This window comes from Hyla sarda, chromosome 2 (genome assembly GCF_029499605.1).
Source record: "Hyla sarda isolate aHylSar1 chromosome 2, aHylSar1.hap1, whole genome shotgun sequence".
In the NCBI taxonomy this organism is placed as follows: domain Eukaryota; kingdom Metazoa; phylum Chordata; class Amphibia; order Anura; family Hylidae; genus Hyla; species Hyla sarda.
Window position 1 is genome coordinate 225,926,340 of NC_079190.1, and position 21,530 is coordinate 225,947,869.

The following is a 21,530-nucleotide window of genomic DNA, read 5'->3' on the forward strand; positions in this document are numbered from 1 at the left end:
ACAATGCTACATTTGTAGTTATCTTATGTATAGTCAAATTATTGGTATTATTATTATTATTTTATAGCTAGCTTATTGCTAATAGACTGGTTGTTCATTATTTATTCAATTATAAAAGCAATTTTTTCAAATAAATATTATGGGATCTAATTGTGTGGATTTTTTTTATGATTTCCAATCAGAATGAGTTTAAAGGGGTACTCCGATGGAAAACATATATATATTAATATATCCATATATATATATATATATATATATATATATATATATATATATCAACTGGTGCCAGAAATTAAAGGGTAACTCTCATTAAAACAAATTTTTGCTATTGCACTCCTTATGGTAAATAAAAAATATTTCTAATATACTTTGTTTAAAAAAATGAAGTTTTCTATGTTTTATTTGTGCTTAAAAAAAGCTGCCACTAGGTGTCTCCCTACTTGTCCAGAGCACATTTTCCCCATCTCATATACAGACTTTGGACAGAAGCCCAAACACAGGAAGTGCAGCCTGGAGTGCTGAGGGGGTGTATCCAACCAACAGCACATGGCAGTTAAAGGGGTAATCCAGGATTTTTTTTAAATTTGATTATGCTACAGGGGCTGTAAAGTTAGTGTAGTTCATAATATAGTGTCTGTACCTGTGTGTGATGGTTTTCTCACAATTCTTCTGTGACTTTCACCCCAAAATTTATTTTTAACAGCATACAAAATGAGTGTTGTCTCAGATTTTTCCCAGCTTGCAATGCGGCCGAGACCTGACTCACTAGTCAGCTGATGACAGGGGACCTGTCTGCTTCAATGGGTGGAGGGATCACTTGGTGGGAGAGAGAGATCAATCTGCAACTAATGCAACAGCTGTAGGCACCCTGATTGAAAACCACAGGTCTATTGATGGATTTAGCTAATTTATTTTTCAATGGGTGGGGTGGCTGATGTGTGCGAGGGAGGAAAATGCAATTAGGGGATTTGTAGTCAAAAAAAGAAAACTGAAACACCAGTTCACAAAAAGCTAGCCACAGTGTTATGGTAATCTTACAACATAGCCATTTAGCCCCAAGACAAGTGCAGATCCTTCCTAAGCATGTCCATTACTGTCTGCTAGGTACATACTCAAATCCCCTTATGGTGGATAACCCCACTAAGTGTGAGAGGAGCAATGATTGGATGAGGCTGGACTAATCTAAAATACCTAATACTGATGAAGACACCTGCTTAGTGGTTGGGTTCCACCATCAGATCCTCTTCTATACATACCATAGAGGGATTCTTGTCTAGATCAGCCAATAAAAATCAAAGCACTAGAAGTGGCTTTCTGTCACCCTCACTGGACATGCTACCGATGTAGTGCACAACAAATGTAGCATTGTGGTTTGACCTATTGGATGACGGGACGGCGTGCGTGGCGACATGATGACGACGATGGAGAGAGCCGGCGATGCAGGGGATCTTGAGGAGTACGCTACGGAGCCCCGAGGACAGGTGAGTGACCGTCAGCGGACCACACGGGGCACCGTAAACGGCTATCCGGCGGCAGCTGAAGCAGTCTGCACTGCCGGATAGCCGTTTATGCGATGGCCCCGACATACAAAAGCATCGTATCTTGATGCTGCCTTCAACATGCGATGGCCTCTGAGAGGCCATCGTATGTTGAAATGATCGTATGTCGGGGGCATCGTAGGTCGGGGGATCACTGTATATATAAATATATAATATATATATATATATATATATATATATATATATATATAATTCCAAATATAGAGGCAAAGCTTTATACACAAGGTTTACCATATTTAATGTTGTCACAATACTGTACACCTCTAATGTAAAATGTAAAAAGAAATGTAAATATTTGCGATAAATCTTTATTATTATCAGTGAAGCACATAACTCTTGTCCTCACATAACTTTATGAGATAAATGAGCATCTGGGTGCCACAGCCTTCAGTTCACTGAGGCTGACAACTGTTAACTACTGTCTGCTCGAAGCAAAAGAGCACAGAACAATGGGATTATTTTCGTTATCTGATATGCTCCCAGGTATTTTAACTTTGTCAGTGTTTATGTAATCATTACTCATCTGACTTTTATATAGATATAGTAGAGTTTATAGTCAGAACTATGGGGGAGATTTATCAAAACCCGTCCAGAGGAATAGCTGTCCAGTTGCCCATACCAACCAATCAGATCGCTTCTTTCATTTTTAATGAAGCCTCTGCAAAATGAAAGAAGTGATCTGAATAGTTGCTTTGGGCAACTGGGCAAATTTTCATCTGGAATTTTTAAAATTATCATCTACCGACCCCTATAACTTTTATTTTTCCACATACAGGGCTATATGAGGGCAAATTTTTTTGCGCCGTGGTCAGTAATTTTTATCAGTACCATTTTTGCTTTCATGGTACTTTTTGATTGTTTTTTATAAATTTTTTCTAATATATGTAGTGACCAATAATGCACAAGTTTGGTATTTTTTTATGTGTACACCACGAACCATGCGGTTTAGCTACGCTTATATTTTAATAGTTTAGACATTTAAACATGCGGCAGTACCACATATGATTATTTTTATTTTTGATTACATAATTTTATTTATAAAATGGTAAATGGGGGGGTGATTCAAACTTTTTTTTAGGAGAGGGGCTTATTCACATTTATTATTTATACGATGCAATACCATAGCATAGCATTGATCAGCGTTAACGGTGCTCTGCTTCTCCAGCCTGCATGGCTGGCTGGGAGCAGCAGAGGACAGATCAGACAGCGAGGAAGCAGGTAAGGGCCCTCCTGAATCCCCTCAGTTGATCGAGACATCGCAATTTCATTGTGATGGTCCCGATCAGCTCCGCTGAGCTGCAGGGATTCTTTCACTTTCATTTTTGTCAGGACCCACCGGGTTTAAAGCGTAACCGCTTGTGAGAATGCTTTAAAGCTGGTAATGTGACCAGGGCATAAAGGTACACCTTGAATCCTTAAGTACCAGGACGCAAGAGCGTACCTGTACGCCCTGCATCCATAAGGGGTTAAAATTGCATAATAAAAATGAGATTTTTTTGTTTAGGTTTATTATGGTATACCATTTTCTTCTCAATAAGGTATCTCATACTGTATGTTTCATCTTTCATTCACATAGGTATATATGTAATTTAATATCTCACATCTATCTATTTGTGTTTCTTTCTATCTTTCTTTCTATATCTATCTATTTCATATTTCCTATACATGCATCTATTTAATTTCTAGTTATGTATCTCATATTTTACAATCTGATTATCTACTTTTTTCACATAATGTATATTTATGTAAAATTCTGTATGCCTCATTTCTATTTATCCATCTAGTTTATATCTATCACATCTAACATCAATTAATCAATTCAGTTTCTGATGGCACAAATAATAATATATCAATAGATATTACAATAATACAAATCCCCTCAGAAGATTTCATGTTTTATATCATAAGTTTGAGCCTGTAAGACCCTACTTTCAGCTATTGTATGCAATGGATAGTCACAGTGAGGATTAACCTAACAGTAAAGATTGGTTTTCCTAATCTTACCATCTAGTTCTTCAACTGAGATGTTAGCAAGCTGTTCACTGTCACTTCCTGTAGAAAGCGATCGGTTCAAGTAGTTATTTCCTTTGTACAACAAGCCAGCAGTCACATGATGGAATGGCATCTTCTTCCTGCATTCAGAGAAAGAGACAATACTTATACAGAATTCTAGCAGTATATGATTGTCAGTTTATTATGTGCGCTGAAAAATAAACAAAAAAAATAGAAGTGGTTATGCCAGGAATACAGCCAATCACTTAGGCTTCTGATTGGCTGCAGCAAACATATATCTGCCGCAATAAAGACCAGAGTGCTAACCAGAGCTTGGTAAGGTTTATCTGGGCTGAGGCAGAGCTTAGTTAATACTATGTGCAAGAGAGAAAGCAAGTGAGTCTGGGCTGTGTACCTACGATCTCCATCATACAAAGGATCTTCACTGTCCCTGAAAGATAAATCAAGGCATTTCTCTTATCTTACCAGATTTGTAATGCTGTTCATATAGAACCATGCAGAGCCAATGCATGAATAACCATTTCTCTCTCCACATGCCATTTATAGTTATGTAATGTAAATCACCTCCAGCACAGTGCTAGCCTGTTCAGTCCAGTGCATTTTTAGCGGTGATATGTCATAGCATAGCAGTAAGAAATAGGTGCTGTGCTCTGATTGGTCAGACAGGGAAGAAAAAAGTAAATGTGGATATACAACTGGAAAACAGCTCAGTTCTAATGCCACAACCTTAAATGGAGAGATAAAAATAGCTGTACTACCTGGAGGGTATTTTCAGGGGCTTGATAACAGAAGTGAGAGCAGTAATATTATTTTATCACCACATTAAAAGTTTATCCAAATTTTAAAAATGTATACCCATCTCCAGAATGGGACCCCACTCTCCTGACTGAATGCTCTGGCCCCTAATTCCCAAGACATACTCATTTTAACAGTGTTGGCCCGCTCACACAATAACCAGCCACAATGGTGTTAAGCTTTAGCTGGTGATTGGTTGAGTGGGCCGTTACTAGGGCTCAAGTCCTACAGGAATGTGTGGGAACTGAGTTCCTGCAGTTTTTTCACAGCAGGAATACTGTTCCCATTGGAAGCAGACCTTCAGTACCAGCTCTTAAGTGTAATTCTTGGATGAGTTCCCTCACTTTTTTCGCCAGGACTTGACCCCAGGCCGTTTCTACCAATATGAGTACATCGCTGAAGGTGTGGGCCAGAGGGTTCACTGGAATCAAGCCCATCCTTTGGATAGGGGATATGTTTTTAATAGCTGGATAATCCCTTTAATCTAACAAAAGCACACAGGCATTTAAAATGCTTTAGAAGCAACATGTACACTTAAAAAAAAATGAAGTATCAGAATATGCCCTATTGTTCAAATGAAGTTTTTATGTCCACCATTTCTTTTTAATAATTGGTGATGTTGTTTTTTATATCTATATTATAAAATAATCTTGTATGTTTTATTCTGACTATAATGTCTAAAAATAAACTGGTACTTTCTGTTCTGTACAGAAGAATTTTCAGTGGTCTCCTTCTTATCATCACAGGCAGGATTACAGTGAATGGTGACACCAGTATATCGATGACCCGAGGGATCTACCACCTGTCATAGATGTAAATAGGGTCAGTTCCAGTCTATTGTGCCTATTTCTCTCGGGCTTGCTGTAAATCATATAATCAAATGCTGGTAAAAAAAAAAAAAACCTAAGGCAAAATGACTGGACCCAAAATAATACACCCAAAGAAAAATTTATTAAAAAATTTAAATTTTTTATAAAATAAAAACAGTAGGGAAAAAGGAAATTTCAGTATATAGCTCAAAACAGTAAATCAAATCTATGTGATACATTTCCTTTAAGAATAATCAAATTTAATGCAAACCAGGAGTTATACATTGTCAGCCAAATAAAGTTGTCACTTTTTACAGCTTATATTCTTTACAGGGCCAGCATAGGGTCTCCCACAAACTGCTACCACATTGAAATATTCTTTTTTACATGCTCTATTCAAAGACTCCTGTAGTATTCACTTGTATTCATAGTATTCTGCTGATAGTGCCTGCAGGGAAGTGGTGGGAAATTACATTGTCTGCTCTATTAGCTGAATCATTCCCACTCATAAAGGGAACACTGTGCAAAAGGTATATATTAGGGAGTTGCTGATAAGGTATAAAAGGCTCCACATTAAAGCTTTTCTTTGAGCTTTAACTATCAATGAATTAAGTCCACTTAGAAATAACAAAGAGAAAATAAAAAATAGCAAAATGTTCCAGCCCAATCCATAAGTTATTTTCTTAACTAATTATATGGATATGTCTATGTAAATATATGCTACCTTTAAGAATCCACTCCGAAAGGTCTCAGATTTAATTAGAACAAATGAGATTTGAGCGAATAATTTAGCATATCATATGCACAATCAGTTCAAACCAGAAGCAATTAATGCATTTTACATCAAATATAATTACATTTTACTTCTGTTATTCACTCAAAGGATCAACTGGGAGCCAAAAGAGTAAAATGACCTTCAGTAAATGGGTATTTTCATGTATATACTATAAAGAAGTAATTTCAATGATTCCACGCTTAAAATCCACACTGGACATCTCCAACAGTCAGTGTCGAAATTACATCTAGGTGATGGTAGGCAATTTCCCAGGGCACCACCTCCTACCTGGCCCTGGTGGGGGGATCACAAGTGCTGGTACATGTAGTTAAAAGCTGTGAAGGAGCAAACAGACAGTGGCTCCTTGCCCCATCACTTACTCTTACATGCCACAGGCTGTTTTAGCCCTGCAACCTACAAGAAGCAGTAGCTGTACATTTCTATGTTCTGTCCCACTTGCAAGCATGTGAGATGATGTCAATCATTGGGTGCAGCCTGAACTAAAGAGGAGGAGGAAGTTCCAGTCATAGTGGAAACCGGGAAAAGGTGAATCTCTTTTATGTCATTATTTATTTATTTAGTTGGCGAGAGAACACCTGTTTACCTACTGGGGGAACTATCTATACTGAGGGCAGCTATCTACAGCTATCTAAATGCACAGCTATCTACATACTTGGTGCACCTACCCACAGGGTGACATATCTACTTGGGGATAGTATCTCAGTATCTCAGTACAGCTTTGCCAGCTACGCCACTAGAGAGAGTTGTCGGGTGGCTGAGAGTTAAAGGTGTGTGTTATGAGTGTATCAGGTTCTGGAGAGGTTTTCGAGTGTATTTCTCTTCATTGCACTTAATCTAATATTTTTTATATTTCTTGCCTTTAATTGAATAGCAATTTGGTTGCATGCATCTCCTGACCAATCATTGCAAGAGAAATTCCCTAGTTCAACCTTTCTTTCCTGGAGAAATCGGAGAACTTAAATGTGTAAGAACTAGTTAGTTCTTGCCTGGTTTACCCTAGAGCCACATGTGTGTCTTTTAGCTCTGCTTTTGCTAAGGAGACAAGTAAAGAGGTCTTTGGTTAACTACTTCTAGGCATACCTTACACATAGGGCATATGCCGTTTAATGCAAAGGTTAAAATCAAGTCACTGTTCTTGACCCTTGTTCCTGTTTTCGACCATGCTTCAGTCTCCCAAGAGGAAGACGTTTATCTTGCAAGAGAGGAGAAGTTGGACAGGGACATCTCTGCATTACACTCTCCTGTCACCTGTCACATTAGCAATAATTCCTTGGATGTGCTTCTTTGAGTGTTGTGTTACATATTAGTTCCATGGCATTGATGTTTACATTCTTGCATCTTGCACCACAGTAAACCAACCCTTGAACATTGTCATCTAGCAATTTAGCAATTCCGGACTGAAAACTTGAGAACCAGACAGTACATATAACTGCAAATATATCTACAATAGACACTACACATACAACTGGTGAAATTACCTAAAGATTACTAAATTCAGCCAAGCTACTATAAAATAACTATTTAAAGGCCCATGACCAAATCTCTATTATCCTGATACAAATCTTTATCAAAGCAATTGTATTTGATCTAAATTGTGAAAGTAGTTCAGTAAAGTTTTGTAAGCTGTTCCTGCTTCCCTGACTGATGTATTTGCTTGCTGTATTGGGGCCTTTTTGTCCAAATGTTGGTGACAAGCACTGACGGACTACTCTTGGAGCCCCAGTACTGGGTCTAGCATTGGGACTGTCACCCAGTTGGTCCCACCATTTAGGGTAGATCTTTGAAGTAGGTAGGGACAGTGGTTGGGGTAGCGTCAGCTACTTTATCTAATTTAAAGACTAAGATCTAATTTAAAGACTAAGGAAACTACGTCAGACTAATCCTCTGTAGCAAACTCCCATCCAGAAAATTTCTATGGTGCTTTACTCTCAAGCAGCCTACATCAGCTTATTAATGATTAAGTGGGAAACTGGATAAAAGTGACCTTGTGACACATAATACAGAAGATCAATTCAGAAGAGGGCTTTCACCCATGATGCCATGGTACTCTGCAGGGCACTCAAACCTCAAACGCACAGATCCTTTTAAGCTTTATATCCCCTTTACTACTTCATTAACTTAAGTGTTGTGTCTGGGCTGTAAAGCTGACCAAGCAGGGCACTCATTGACGTAATGTGCATGTTTCCAAAACAAAACAGTCTGAGTTAACTTTTTATTCTTTAAACAAGTTTTACAAACCAAAGAGAATTTTTTTATTTTTTTTATTTTGCAGTCAGGATCAATGAACAAAATGTAATGAGGAAACAGTATAAACTGGAAACATCTCCGGAGATTAAGACAATTCTCTAATTAACTGTAGAATTGATTGGAGGGACAGGTTTATATCTCCTGGTAAAATGACCCTATTAAGAATGAAACTGGATCTAATGAATAGAAATCAAACAAAGGTGATTCCTCACTGTCAAGTCATAATGACCATATGTGTCTAGATAGTTATCTCAAGCAGGTGTACACTATAGTTAATAATGTGCTGGTGCCAAAACCCATAACCAGCGTTGATGAGGTTATTTTATACATTTGGAAATTAGACAACCTTCTTAACATAAAATTGAATTAAAGGGGTATTCCAGGAAAACCCTTTTTTTTTATATATATATCAACTGGCTCCAGAAATGTATTGACTTTTTGTAAATGACTTCTATAAAAAAAAATCTTAATCCTTCCAATAATTATCAGCTGCTGAAGTTGAGTTGTTCTTTTCTGTCTGGCAACAGTGCTCTCTGCTGACATCTCTGCTTGTCTCGGGAACTGTACAGAGTAGAAGAGGTTTGCTATGGGGATTTGCTTCTACTCTGGACAGTTCCCAAGACAGGTGTCATCAGAAAAGAACAACTCAACCTTCAGCAACTCATAAGTACTGAAAGGATTAAGATTTTTTAATTGAAGTAATTTACACATCTGTTTTAGATTTCTGGAGCCAGTTGATATATAAAAAAAAACGCCATTTTGTAAATTTTGGGTGCTTCTGTTTCTACGCCATACATTTTGGTAAAAATGACACCTTCTCTTTATTCTGTGGGTTCATACGATTAAAATGATACCCTACTTATATAGGTTTGATTTGGTCGTACTTCTGAAAAAACTACATGCAGGAAAATTTATACGTTTAAAATTGTCATCTTCTGACCCCTATAACTTTTTTTTATTTTTCTGCACATTTGGGCTCATTTTTTGCGCCGTGATCTGAAGTTTTTAGCAGTACCATTTTTGTATTGATCGGACTTGATTATCGCTTTTTATTCATTTTTTCATTATATAAAAAGTGACCAAAAATACACTATTTTCAACTTTTTTGCGTGTACGCCATTGACCGTGCGGTTTAAGTAATGATATATTCCACATATGTTTATTTTTACTTTTATTTACACTGGTTGTTTTTTTTATGGGAAAAGGGGAGTGATTATTAGGGAAGGGGTTAAATGATCTTTATTCACTTTTTTTTTCCACTTTTTTTTGCAATGTTATAGCTCCCATAGGGGACTATAACACTGCACTCACTGATCTTTTACATTGATCATTGGTTTCTCATAGGAAACCAGTGATCAATGATTCTGCCGCTTGACTGCTCATGCCTGGATCTCAGGCACTGAGCAGTCATTCGGCGATCGGACAGCATGGAGACAGGTAGGGATCCTCCGGCTGTCTTGTAAGCTGTTCAGGATGCCGCGATTTCGCCGCAGCGATCCCAAACAGCTCCCTGAGCTAACCGGCATTGTTTTAGTTTCACTTTAGACGCGGCAGTCAACTTTGAACGTCGCGTATAAAGGGTAAATAGCTCACGGCACCGCGAACAGTGCTGTGCGCTATTAGCCACGGGTCCCGGCTGTTTTTTAGAGGCCATGGCCCCGCGTTATAGAAAGAGAAAGGACTCAGGACATACCGGTACGTCCTTGGTCCTTTAGAGGTTAAATAAATGTAATACCGTCCTGCTATCTCTCTGCCTTTTTCTCTCTCTTTCTTCATTGCTGTAATTTCTGCATTGCAAGACACAGCTAGAATGGGTTGATTAAAAAATTGCAATTTATATACAAGATGAAACCTGTTTTGTTTAAATACTTCCCATATCATAGTTTTTGTAACTTCCGTTATACTGAATTTATTATCACTACAAAGACATTTTATACTGAAACATCAAAGGCAATAGTTTTTCTCTAAAAAAAATACTAAGCAATTGTCAAGCTAAATAAAAAAAACTTTTTTAGAAAAATGTGCAGTCTTTGAAAATTTTTCGCATTGTAGTTTTGAGCAGTTTTAGAATCTCATTATAGGTTTCACTTTAACATAGTGATTCAGCCATTTCAAGATTCCTACCCCTTTATTTCAGAATGATAAACTCCCTCGATTTTTCCTCCTCTCCTTCTAATGTCTATAACTCTTTTATTTTTCCATCTACAGAGCCATAGTTGTTGCATACCAATTGTACTTTCTGACGACACCTTTCATTTAACCATAATGTATAGGGATGAGCGAATCGAATCTGACGAATCCGAATTCGTTACGAATTTCAGGAAAAATTTGATTTGCGATAAATCTGAATATTGCAGCCTATTTAGCAGCCAGCCGCCCCTGTGATGTTACAGCCTTATATAATCGGCAGCCATCTTGCGGCCAGCCATTCCATCCTTTTATTTCAGAGAGAGCGTTTCATTGTAGAGACAGAAAGAGCAGTGTGTGTGTTGCCCAGAAAATCCCCTGGAAAACATATTTTTTTTAATCAACTGGTGCCAGAAAGTTAAACAGATTTTTTAAATGACTTCTATTTAAAAATCTTAATCCTTCCAGTACTTATCAGTTGCTTTATTTTCCAGAGGAAGTTATTTTATTTTTGAAGTTATTTTCTTCTGACCACAGTGCTCTCTGCTGACACATCTGTCCATGTCAGGAACTCTCCAGAGCAGGAGAGGTTTGCTATGGGGATTTGCTCCTACTCTGGACAGTTCCTAAAATGGACAGAGGTTTCAGCAGAGAGCCCTGTGGTCAGACAGAAAGGAAATTAAAAAAGTGAAGAACTTCATCTGGAAAATACAACAGCTAATAAGTACTGGAATGGTTAAGATTTTTAAATAGAAGTAATTTACAAATCTGTTGAACTTTCTGGCCCCAGTTGATTTAAAAAATTTTTTTTCCAGTGGAGTACCCCTTTAACCCCTTAAGGACTCAGGGTTTTTCCGTTTTTGCACTTTCGTTTTTTCCTCCTTACCTTTTAAAAATCATAACCCTTTCAATTTTCCACCTAAAAATCCATATTATGGCTTATTTTTTGCGTCGCCAATTCTACTTTACAGTGACATTAGTCATTTTACCCAAAAATGCACGGCGAAACGGAAAAAAAAATCATTGTGCGACAAAATCGAAAAAAAAACGCCATTTTGTAACTTTTGGGGGCTTTCGTTTCTACGCAGTGCATATTTCGGTAAAAATTACACCTTATCATTATTCTGTAGGTCCATACGGTTAAAATGATACCCTACTTATATAGGTTTGATTTTGTCGCACTTCTGGAAAAAATCATAACTACATGCAGGAAAATTTATACGTTTAAAAATGTCATCTTCTGACCCCTATAACTTTTTTATTTTTCCACGTACAGGCCGGTATGAGGACTCATTTTTTGCGCCGTGATCTGAAGTTTTTATCGGTATGATTTTTGTTTTGATCGGACTTTTTGATCACTTTTTATTCATTTTTTAATGATATAAAAAGTGACCAAAATACGCTTTTTTGGACTTTGGAATTTTTTTGCGCGTACGCCATTGACCGTACGGCTTAATTAATGATATATTTTTATAGTTTGGACATTCACGCACGCGGCGATACCACATATGTTTATTTTTTATTTTTTTACACTGTTTTATTTTTTTTATGGGAAAAGGGGGGTGATTCAAACTTTTATTAGGGAAGGGGTTAAATGACCTTTATTAACACTTTTTTTTTACATTTTTTTTGCAGTGTTATAGGTCCCATAGGGACCTATAACACTGCACACACTGATCTCTAATGCTGATCACTGGCGTGCATTAACACGCCTGTGATCAGCATTATCGGCGCTTGACTGCTCCTGCCTGGATCTCAGGCACGGAGCAGTCATTCGTCGATCGGACACCGGGGAGGCAGGTAAGAGCCCTCCCGGTGTCCGATCAGCTGTTCGGGACGCCGCGATTTCACCGCGGCGGTCCCGAACAGCCCGACTGAGCAGCCGGATCACTTTCACTTTCACTTTAGAAGCGGCGGTCAGCTTTGACCGCCGCTTCTAAAGGGTTAATACCGCACATCGCCGCGATCGGCGATGTGTGGTATTAGCCGCGGGTCCCGGCCGTTGATTAGCGCCGGGACCGACGCGATATGATGCGGGATCGCGGCGCGATCCCGCTTCATATCGCGGGAGCCGGCGCAGGACGTAAATATACGTCCTGCGTCGTTAAGGGGTTAAGCGTGGCATAATGTTCACCTCTCATAAATGTAAACTGTACGTACACCTACGTGGTGTACGTTTTTTTTTTCCTGTAAAACTAATTTGGGCCTAGTTACTGTGAAAGGCCAGCCAAAGCTACACACTTGTTTTTGTAGCCTCATATAGTTTGTAGTGGAGCGCATAGTCCTCCTCTCATAAGTGTAAACTGTACGTATACCAACGTGGTGTCCTTTTTATATTTCCCTGTTAAAGTAATTTGGGCCTAGTTACAGTGAAAGGCCAGCCAAAGCCACTCACTTGCTTTTGTAGCCTTATGCAGTTTGTAGTGGAGCGCATAGTCCTCCTCTCATAAGTGTAAACTTTACATACACCTACGTGGTGTCCTTTATATATTTTCCTTTGAAACCAATTTGGGCCTAGTTACTGTGAAAAGCCAGCCAAAGCTACACACTTGTTTTTGTAGCCTTATACAGTTTGTAGTGGAACACATAAAGTGTATTTTCCCGTAAAACTAATTTGGGCTTAGTTACTGTGAAAGGCCAGCAAGGGTAGCCACTTGTTTCTGTAGTCTAATACAGTTTTAAGGGTAGTGGAGCATATTGCCCTCCTAACATATACACACACAGCTGGTGCATAAGTATGTCAGGTAGAGAAGTGCCAGGACGTGCACAGAGGAGTGGCAGAGGCCTAAATTCATCAGGCAGAGGTCGCAGCAGACTAGGGCCGAGACTAGGCAGGAGTCGCAGCGAGAGGCCTGAGCTCCCGGTATAAGCTAGCAGTCGTGTCTAGACCAGCAACCCATCTGCCGTCATTGAATGGTTAACTCGGTCATCCACTTCATGACAATTGACTTCTGACACCCGCCAGTCAACAGTCGTGGGTTCCTCAGACACAATCCTCAGTTGGCATGGCCCGGGAGCAGTCTCTGTTCCCTCCCCCACAGAAGTATCGTATGCTGTGGGTTCAGCTCCACTATCTAGTGGGGACGATCTACTAGAGGACAGTCAGCAGCTACTGCCCAGCCAAGAAGTTGAGGAGACATCCACCGCTTCCTCCGCTAGGCGGGCAAGTTGTGATGAGGAGAGTGACGTGGGAGGTGGTGTTGTGAGCATTCAGGCTCCTGAAACAGACACTGTTGGGGAACCTTAGGAGGACATCAGTGATGTGCAGACACAACTCGATAATGATGAAGCCGATCGCACTTGGGCACCGGGTGCAGAAGGGGCTTCATCATCATCAGGAGAAGAGTGTTGCAGTTTGCCCGTGAGGCAGCAGTTGAGCCGGCAAGGTGGTAGCATGGTTGGCAGTCAGCATGGTGGCAGAAGTGTGAAGTCTGGAACCAAACGTGCCCGGGGTAGACCATCTGCTTTGCGGCAGCCTACCTTCCTGGGAGGTAGTGGAACAGGTGTTCCTGGAGTTGGAGACAGTAGCAGTCAATCAGTGCGGACTATTGGAGGGAAAATCATCTACTCGGTGGTGGCAGTTTTTCATCAAGCATACGGAGGATGTTAACCTGGCCACATGCAAGATGTGTTGGCAGAAAGTGAAGCGTGTGCAGGGTCCCAATGTTGGCACCACGGCCCTGTATCAATATATGTAGCGTCACCATAAAGTGGCCTGGGAGAACCGTGGCTCCGATGTGGTGGTCCAGCCTGCTGCATCTCCCAGTGGCACGCTGCTCCCTGTTTCAGCCAGCCAAGGCTCCACCCCCTCAGCCGAAGGGAGCTGTCTGTCGGTCCAGATGCTCCTTCTCCTCCTACTTCGAGTCATTCCGCCAGCAATCTATCAGTGAAGCCATGTCCAAGAGACAACAGTATTGCTGGTGCTGCAGTCCCTCCCTTTTCAAGTAGCAGACTCGGCACATTTCAAAGAACTGAACAGAGCACTTCAATGTAAGCCAGCGGCAACTCATACGTGACACCTGCCGTTTGTTCAGGCCCTTTGAGGAAGCCACATTATTAGTCAGTCACCAGGATTACGAGATGAACGACATCATTCCACTGCTTCATTTCCTACAACACATGTTTGAAACAATAGCTGGTTAGGGCACTGGAGAAGTGGCGCCTACATCTCACGGCCATATGAGCCCTGTGGGAGCTGAACTGAAAGAGGAGGGTTACGGGGACAGAGGAGAACAGGCAAAGTTTCGTGAAATGGGTGGTTTTTCTAGTCATCTGACAGGAGAGGAGGAGCAGGCTGTGGAGATAGAGGGTTATGAGGAAGGCGAAACAGAGGACCCAGACACACCGTCCCAGTATGCAGTGGAGATGAAGGCAGGGAGTTCCTCTGAGTCACTTGCACAAATGGCACGAAGAATGTTCACTTGCTTGTGTAGTGACTGCCAAATTGTCACCATTCGGCAACGGTATGACTTCTGGCTCTCCATCTTGTTGGACCCTTCCTACTAGCATTAAATGGTGGCCACTGTGAGGGAGGATAAACTGACCTACTACAGAGATATCCTACGTAGTCAGTTGGCCACCGCCTATCTGCGCCATTGTCCATTCTCTTGCAGGTATGACTCGGGGGGCCCTCTGTGCTCACCTTCCACTGCCATGGCTGCTGGGGAGGGGTGGGGTAGCAGGAGCAGCCTGAGTCTACCGTCACTGATGAGTTGCTTTCTTCACCCGCATAGTGAAGCAACTCATTAGCAGCAGGTAGACCTGGAGCAGGACCGTAACCAGCAGGTGGTGGCATACCTTGATATGACCCAGCCAACACACTTTGAAGATCCGCTGGACTTCTGGGCAGCAAAACTTAATTTGTGGCCGCAACTAGCAGAGTTTGCCCTGGAAAAGCTGTCCTGCCCGGCCAGTAGTGTGCCATCAGATCAGGTGTTTAGTGGGGTGGGGGCCATAGTAACCCCAAGGAGAACTTGTCTGTCCACCAAAAATGTGGAGTGACTGACCTTTGTGAAGATGAATTAGGTATGGATCAGCCAGGATTTCCACCCACCAATGTCGGATGCATCAGAGTAGATTGACCATGGTGCCACACCCACACTTCACAAATATGGATATTTAATGTGTTGCTCCCCAGTTACAGAAATTCCTCCCCATCAGACCAAAAGTATTGAGGATATGCATTGGCTAAAACTTAACTTTTCTTAGGATAAAATATATGGACCCAATTTTTTTTTTAATCTAAGAAAAGGAAAGTTGTGCAAAAAAAACATATGCCACCTACACCACCAAGTATTGATGTGATGCAAAGACCTCTAAAAGGTGGAAGGAAACAATGTATGGTCCATTGTAACAGGTGGGGGTAAAAACTTCCCCTGTAAGGCCCTACTCTCACATTATTAATTCCCTTCTTGGCAAGTGTTACTTGCCCTAAGAAGGGCGGCCCCACACAGGAACCTCTACCTATTTCAACCTAAAAATACTGCCATTTCCCAGGGTTTTTAGATGGAAATAGGGAGAGGTTCCTGTGTGGGGCTGCCCTTTTAGGGCAAGTAACACTTGCCAAGAAGGGAATTCATAGTGCGAGAGTAGGGCCTTACAGGTGAAGTTTTTACCCCCACAGGTTACAATGGACCATATGTTGTTCCCTTCCACCTTTTGGAGGTCTTTTCATCACATGAATACTTGGTGGGTAGGTGGCCCATGGTGTTTTTTGCACACCTTTCCTTTTGTTAGATAAAAAAAAAAATTTGGTCTATATATTTTATCCTAAGAATAATTTTAAAAGTTAAGTTTTACATAATGCATATCCTTAATATGAACTTGTGCACACCAACACTTTGACAAAAAGAGATGGTTTTCTTCTGCCTACCTGCCTCAGATACTATTCTGATCCTGCCACCCACCTGATGCCACAAATCTGATGCCAAGTTCTCCCTCTTTCACCCACCTTCATGGCCGGGTACTTATATCGCCACCCACTGCCCTACTCTGTCACCAGGTCACTTTCAGGACTCTTGATGCTTCTGATACCACGTCCAGGCTGTGTCATTCTGCCACCATATGTTCTCCTCATGCTGATGCCACCTCCAGGCTGTCCCATTCTGCCACATATGTTCTCATGCTGCTGCCCCCTCCACGCTGTGTCATTCTGCCACCATATGTTCTCCTCATGCTGATGCCACCTCCAGGCTGTCTCATTCTGCTACCATATGTTCTCCTCATGCTGATGCCACCTCCTCGCTGTGTCATTCAGCCACCATATGTTCTCATGCTTCTTCCAACTCCAGGCTGTCTCATTCTGCCACCATATGTTCTCCTCATGCTTCCGCCACCTCCAGGCTGTCTCTTTCTGCCACCATATGTTCTCCTCATGCTGATGCCACCCCCAGGCTGTCCCATTCTGCCACCATATGTTCTCATGCTGCTGCCCCCTCCACGCTGTGTCATTTTGCCACTTTATGTTTTCCTCATGCTGATGCCACCTCCAGGCTGTCTCATTCTGCCACCATATGTTTTCCTCATGCTGATGCCACCTCCAGGCTATCTCATTCTGCCGCCATATGTTCTCCTCATGCTGCTGCCACCTCCTCGCTGTGTCATTGAGCCACCATATGTTCTCATGCTTCTTCCAACTCCAGGCTGTGTCATTCTGCCACCATATGTTCTCCTCATGCTTCCGCCACCTCCAGGCTGTCTCATTCTGCCACCATATGTTCTCCTCATGCTGATGCCACCCCCAAGCTGTCCCATTCTGCCACCATATGTTCTCATGCTGCTGCCCCCTCCACGCTGTGTCATTCTGCCACCATATGTTCTCCTCATGCTGATGCCACCTCCAGGCTGTCTCATTCTGCCACCATATGTTCTCCTCATGCTGCCCCCACCTCCAGGCTGTGTCATTCAGCCACTATAAGATTTCCTCAGGCTGCCACCTCCTCCACGCTGTATTATTCAGCCACTATATGGTCTCCTCATGCTTCCACCACCTCCAGGCTGTGTCATTTAGCCCTTATATGGTCTCCTCATGCTGCTTCCACCTCCAGGCTGTGTCATTCAGCCACTATATGGTATCCTCATGCTTCCGCCACCTCCAGGCTGGGTCATTCAGCCACTAGATGGTCTCCTAATGCTGCCGCCAACTCCAGGCTGTGTCATTCAGCCATTATATGGATTCCTCAGGCTGTCAACACCTCCAGGCTGTGTCATTTAGCCACTATATGGTCTCCACATGCTTCCACCACCTCCAGGCTGTCTCATTCTGCCACCATATGTTCTCCTCATGCTGCTGCCACCTCCCCGCTGTGTCATTCAGCCGCCATATGTTCTCATGCTTCTTCCAACTCCAGGCTGTCTCATTCTGCCACCATATGTTCTCCTCATGCTTCCGACACCTCCAGGTTGTGTCATTCAGCCACTATATAGTCTCCTCATGCTGCCCCCACCTCCAGGCTGTGTCATTCAGCCACTATAAGATTTCCTCAGGCTGGCACCACCTCCAGGCTGTGTTATTCAGCCACTATATGGTCTCCTCATGCTTCCACCACCTCCAGTCTGTGTCATTTAGCCATTATGTGGTCTCTTCATGCTGCTGCCATCTCCAGGCTGTGTCATTCCGCCACTATATGGTATCCTCATGCTTCCGCCACCTCCAGGCTGGGTCATTCAGCCACTACATGGTCTCCTTATGCTGTCACTACCTCCAGGCTTTGTCATTCAGCCACTATATGGTCTCCACATGCTTCCGCCACCTCCAGGCTGTATTATTCAGCCACTATATTAGTTCCTCATGCAGCCACCACCTCCAGGCTGTGTCATTCAGCCACTCTATGGTCTCCTCAGGCTTCTGCTACCAACACGCTGTGTCATTCAGCCACAACATGGTCTCTTCATGCTGCCGCCACCTCCACGCTGTGTCATTCAGTCACTATATGGTCTCCTCATGATGATGCCACTGTATGGTTTTCTCATACTGCCAAAACCTCCAGGCTGTGTCATTCAGCCACTATATGGTCTCCTCATGCTTCCACACCTCCATTCTGTGTCATTCAGCCACCAGAAGGTCTCCTCATGCTGCTGCCACCTCCACAATGTGTAATTTAGCGAATATATGGTCTCCTCATGCTTCCGCCACCTGCAGGCTGTGTTATTCAGCAACAATATGGTCTCCTCATGCTTCCGCCACCTCCAGGCTATGTCATTCTGCCACTATATGGTCTCCTCATGCTGCCGCCACCTCCAGGCTGTGTCATTCAGACATAGACTGTAGCCCAGAAATAGCCATTTTAATGGCGATTTGCAGCAAATAAATTGGGACCGAACCAAATTTTGGGGGGAAATTCGCCTAATTGTCCGAATCGTGTTTTCCAAAAACTCGCTCATCTCTAGTAATGTATAATGTGAAATACATTGTACTTTACATCGAAACTGACATGTTATATGTATTCTATGGCTCAGTATGATTACAATTTATGTAGTTTTTATTTTAGTCTATTGCTGTTAAATATGCTCAGAATCGCCCAGTTCCCTATAACTTTTTTATTTTTCTGTGTACAGGGCTCTATGAGGGTTAATTTTTGCACCATGATCTTTAGTTTTTATTGATATAATTTTGGAGTAGGTCAGACTTTTTGATAGCTTTTCATTATTTTTTTTTTCTGAAAAACTATGTGGCCAAAAATCTGCATTTCTGCTATTTCACACTGCAGGATAAAAATGTTATATTTGAATAGTTCAGACATTTCTGTAAGTGGCAATATCAAATATGTTGATCTTTTCATTTGTTTATATTTTGTTATTTAAAAAAGGAAAAGGTAGTTGATTTAAATTTTAAATTTTTGGAGCAGTGGCTTTCATTTGAAATATTTTCAAAATTATTGTTTTTATTTATTTTTATAATTTTAGGTCTCTCTAGAGGCTAGATTACTTATACTTATCAATGCTATGCTACTGCAGTTAGATTGGTGCTCTGCTAGTACAGTCTTCCTGAGAAATACTGTATCAGCATAATTACTATGGCAGGCATGAAGTCCTAGTAAAGGCCACTAGTTACCACCGATTGGCACACAGCAATTATGTTGCAGGGATTCTAGTCGAGCATCGAAAACAGGAGCAGCACCTGTCACTTAGCCTTTTTAAGTCCACAATTACTATTGTTTGCTGCATTTTAAGGGTTATCTGATAGCAGCAAGCACTGTCAATGAATCAAGCTCTATCTAACAAATAAAGAGGCTCAGTAAGAAGATCAGAATCTGGAATTTCAAAATGAATGTGTGTATCCAGCCTTTTCATCCTCCTTCCTACTTCCACTTTTTAGGTTTGTTGAAGACCTTGACCTTGAGTCAAGTTATACTTTTGTGCACTTCCCTACTGATAGATAAAATGACTGTGTATTAGGAGGCTTCTGACACATAAGGCTGTAGATTGGGCAAGCCCTCTAATTGAAACTAATGATGCTTAGTTTGATGATCTGGAAGCCTTCCTAGGAGCCATTATACCAAGTATTTGATTATCCTAACCGATGAGCAACAGCAGAAATAACATTAATGTCTTTATGTCATGGCAGGCACTGTGTTGTTGAATATGCCATGGATTTTAGACAGTAAGTGATCAAAACTAAATAGAATAATGCTTCAAAATGAAGATCCTTAAAGAACAGTCTATCTAGTGCCCTTAAGGATTAGTCATCTCAGTCTAACGCTACTACTGATTTTGATGATTTTGAACACACATGAACCTCAATAGACACTCTGCTATTAAAGTGTAGAAAAAAACTGTGGCTCCATCTGGGCTTATAATTGCAACCTCTTCTCAACCAATACTTCCACCTTCAGAGCTTGTCACCAGATTTTACCCTATGGCTGGCTGACGTCAGCCGCCGATATCGCTGTTTCTGAGCCTGAGCGAGATTTCAGTGAAGAGTGGTGACCTCGGTAGTGCCTGGGCTGTCAATCATGCTTCAGTAGGCGTGATTACAAGTAAGGGAGCTGCACGCCCTTTCGACTACTTAAGGCTCATTAGCATACAGTGCAGGACATGGAAAAAAATAACTGTTTTACCCTATATAATGTGTTGCCACCAGTTATATTGGGTAAATCTGGTGACTGGTTTCCTTTAAAGTACAGAAAGTCAGTGTTTTTTTGTGGCAAATCTGATTACTTTCTTATCTATCCAAGTCAACGACATAAAGCAGTAGCAGTAGTAGCAAATTCTAACATTAGAAAGAAATGGAGTTGTCCAGAGCAGGATGTCAAGCAATGCAATATTTATTCAGCGGTAACTGTGGGTGATGACAAGGTGACGCGTTTCAGCTGCACTCAGCAGCCATTGTATGACTAAGGCTGCTGAGTGCAGCTGAAACGCGTCACCTTGTCATCACCCACAGTTACCGCTGAATAAATATTGCATTGCTTGACATCCTGCTCTGGACAACTCCATTTCTTTCTACTATTATATGGACTGAGGTCCGGTCCGGTCCGTGAGCGGGAGGGGCAATCGAGTGAGCTGTGCCGCACCTGTTGTACCTATCAAATTCTAACATATATGATGAAGAGTCACTTTTCTTAGAATTGCCTTATTCTCTTAAATTTTATTAATACTTTGGAATTTTTTTTTTTTTTTTGTAATAAAGAGAGTGTCTCTTTTGGAAACTGTAAGTGGATCCTTGTTGAGATCGACCATTTATGAAAAGACCAAACTCTTGGAAGTAATTAAGGTATCTATATGGTATAGTATCTTACTGAAGAAAAAAAAATATCGCACATCAATGGGATAGTTATCAGGTGTGAATTGGCAACCTTTTTTTTATTTAAAGAACAGGAATCCATCTGATCTTTGCAACACATGTTAGTAGAAGTGTATTATGGCATGAACATAGGAGATTTCTGAGGACTTCAGAAGAAGAGTTGTTGACGCTCATCAGGCTGGACAACATTGCAAAAAAATCCACCCATCCAGTCAGACAGATTACAACTCATAGCCTTTCTCTCATTAGATAATGTTAATGTTCCTGAGTCCACCATCAAGAAGACACTGAACAACAATAATGTGCATTACAGAACAGCCAGGAGAAAGTAGCAGCTCTGCAAAAAGAACATTGCTGCACATTTTCAGTTAGCTACAGATCCCCTGGACAAGCCAGAATGAGATTGGAATAATGTTAAAACGAGAAACATTATGCTTGGA

The 21,530-nt window shown here is 41.4% G+C and overlaps 1 protein-coding gene across 2 annotated transcripts in view; it reads right to left on the bottom strand.

The window, feature by feature from the left end:
* The window catches only part of CALN1 (calneuron 1), a 422,585-nt gene that overhangs the window by 273,101 nt on the left and 127,954 nt on the right, over positions 1 to 21,530 (bottom strand). For both annotated transcript variants that reach the window (XM_056556473.1, XM_056556474.1), the window contains exon 2: positions 3,564 to 3,691. In XM_056556473.1, coding sequence (XP_056412448.1) covers positions 3,564 to 3,684 — 121 coding nt within the window. In that variant the 5' untranslated portion in view covers positions 3,685 to 3,691. The remainder of the gene's footprint in view (positions 1 to 3,563; positions 3,692 to 21,530) is intronic.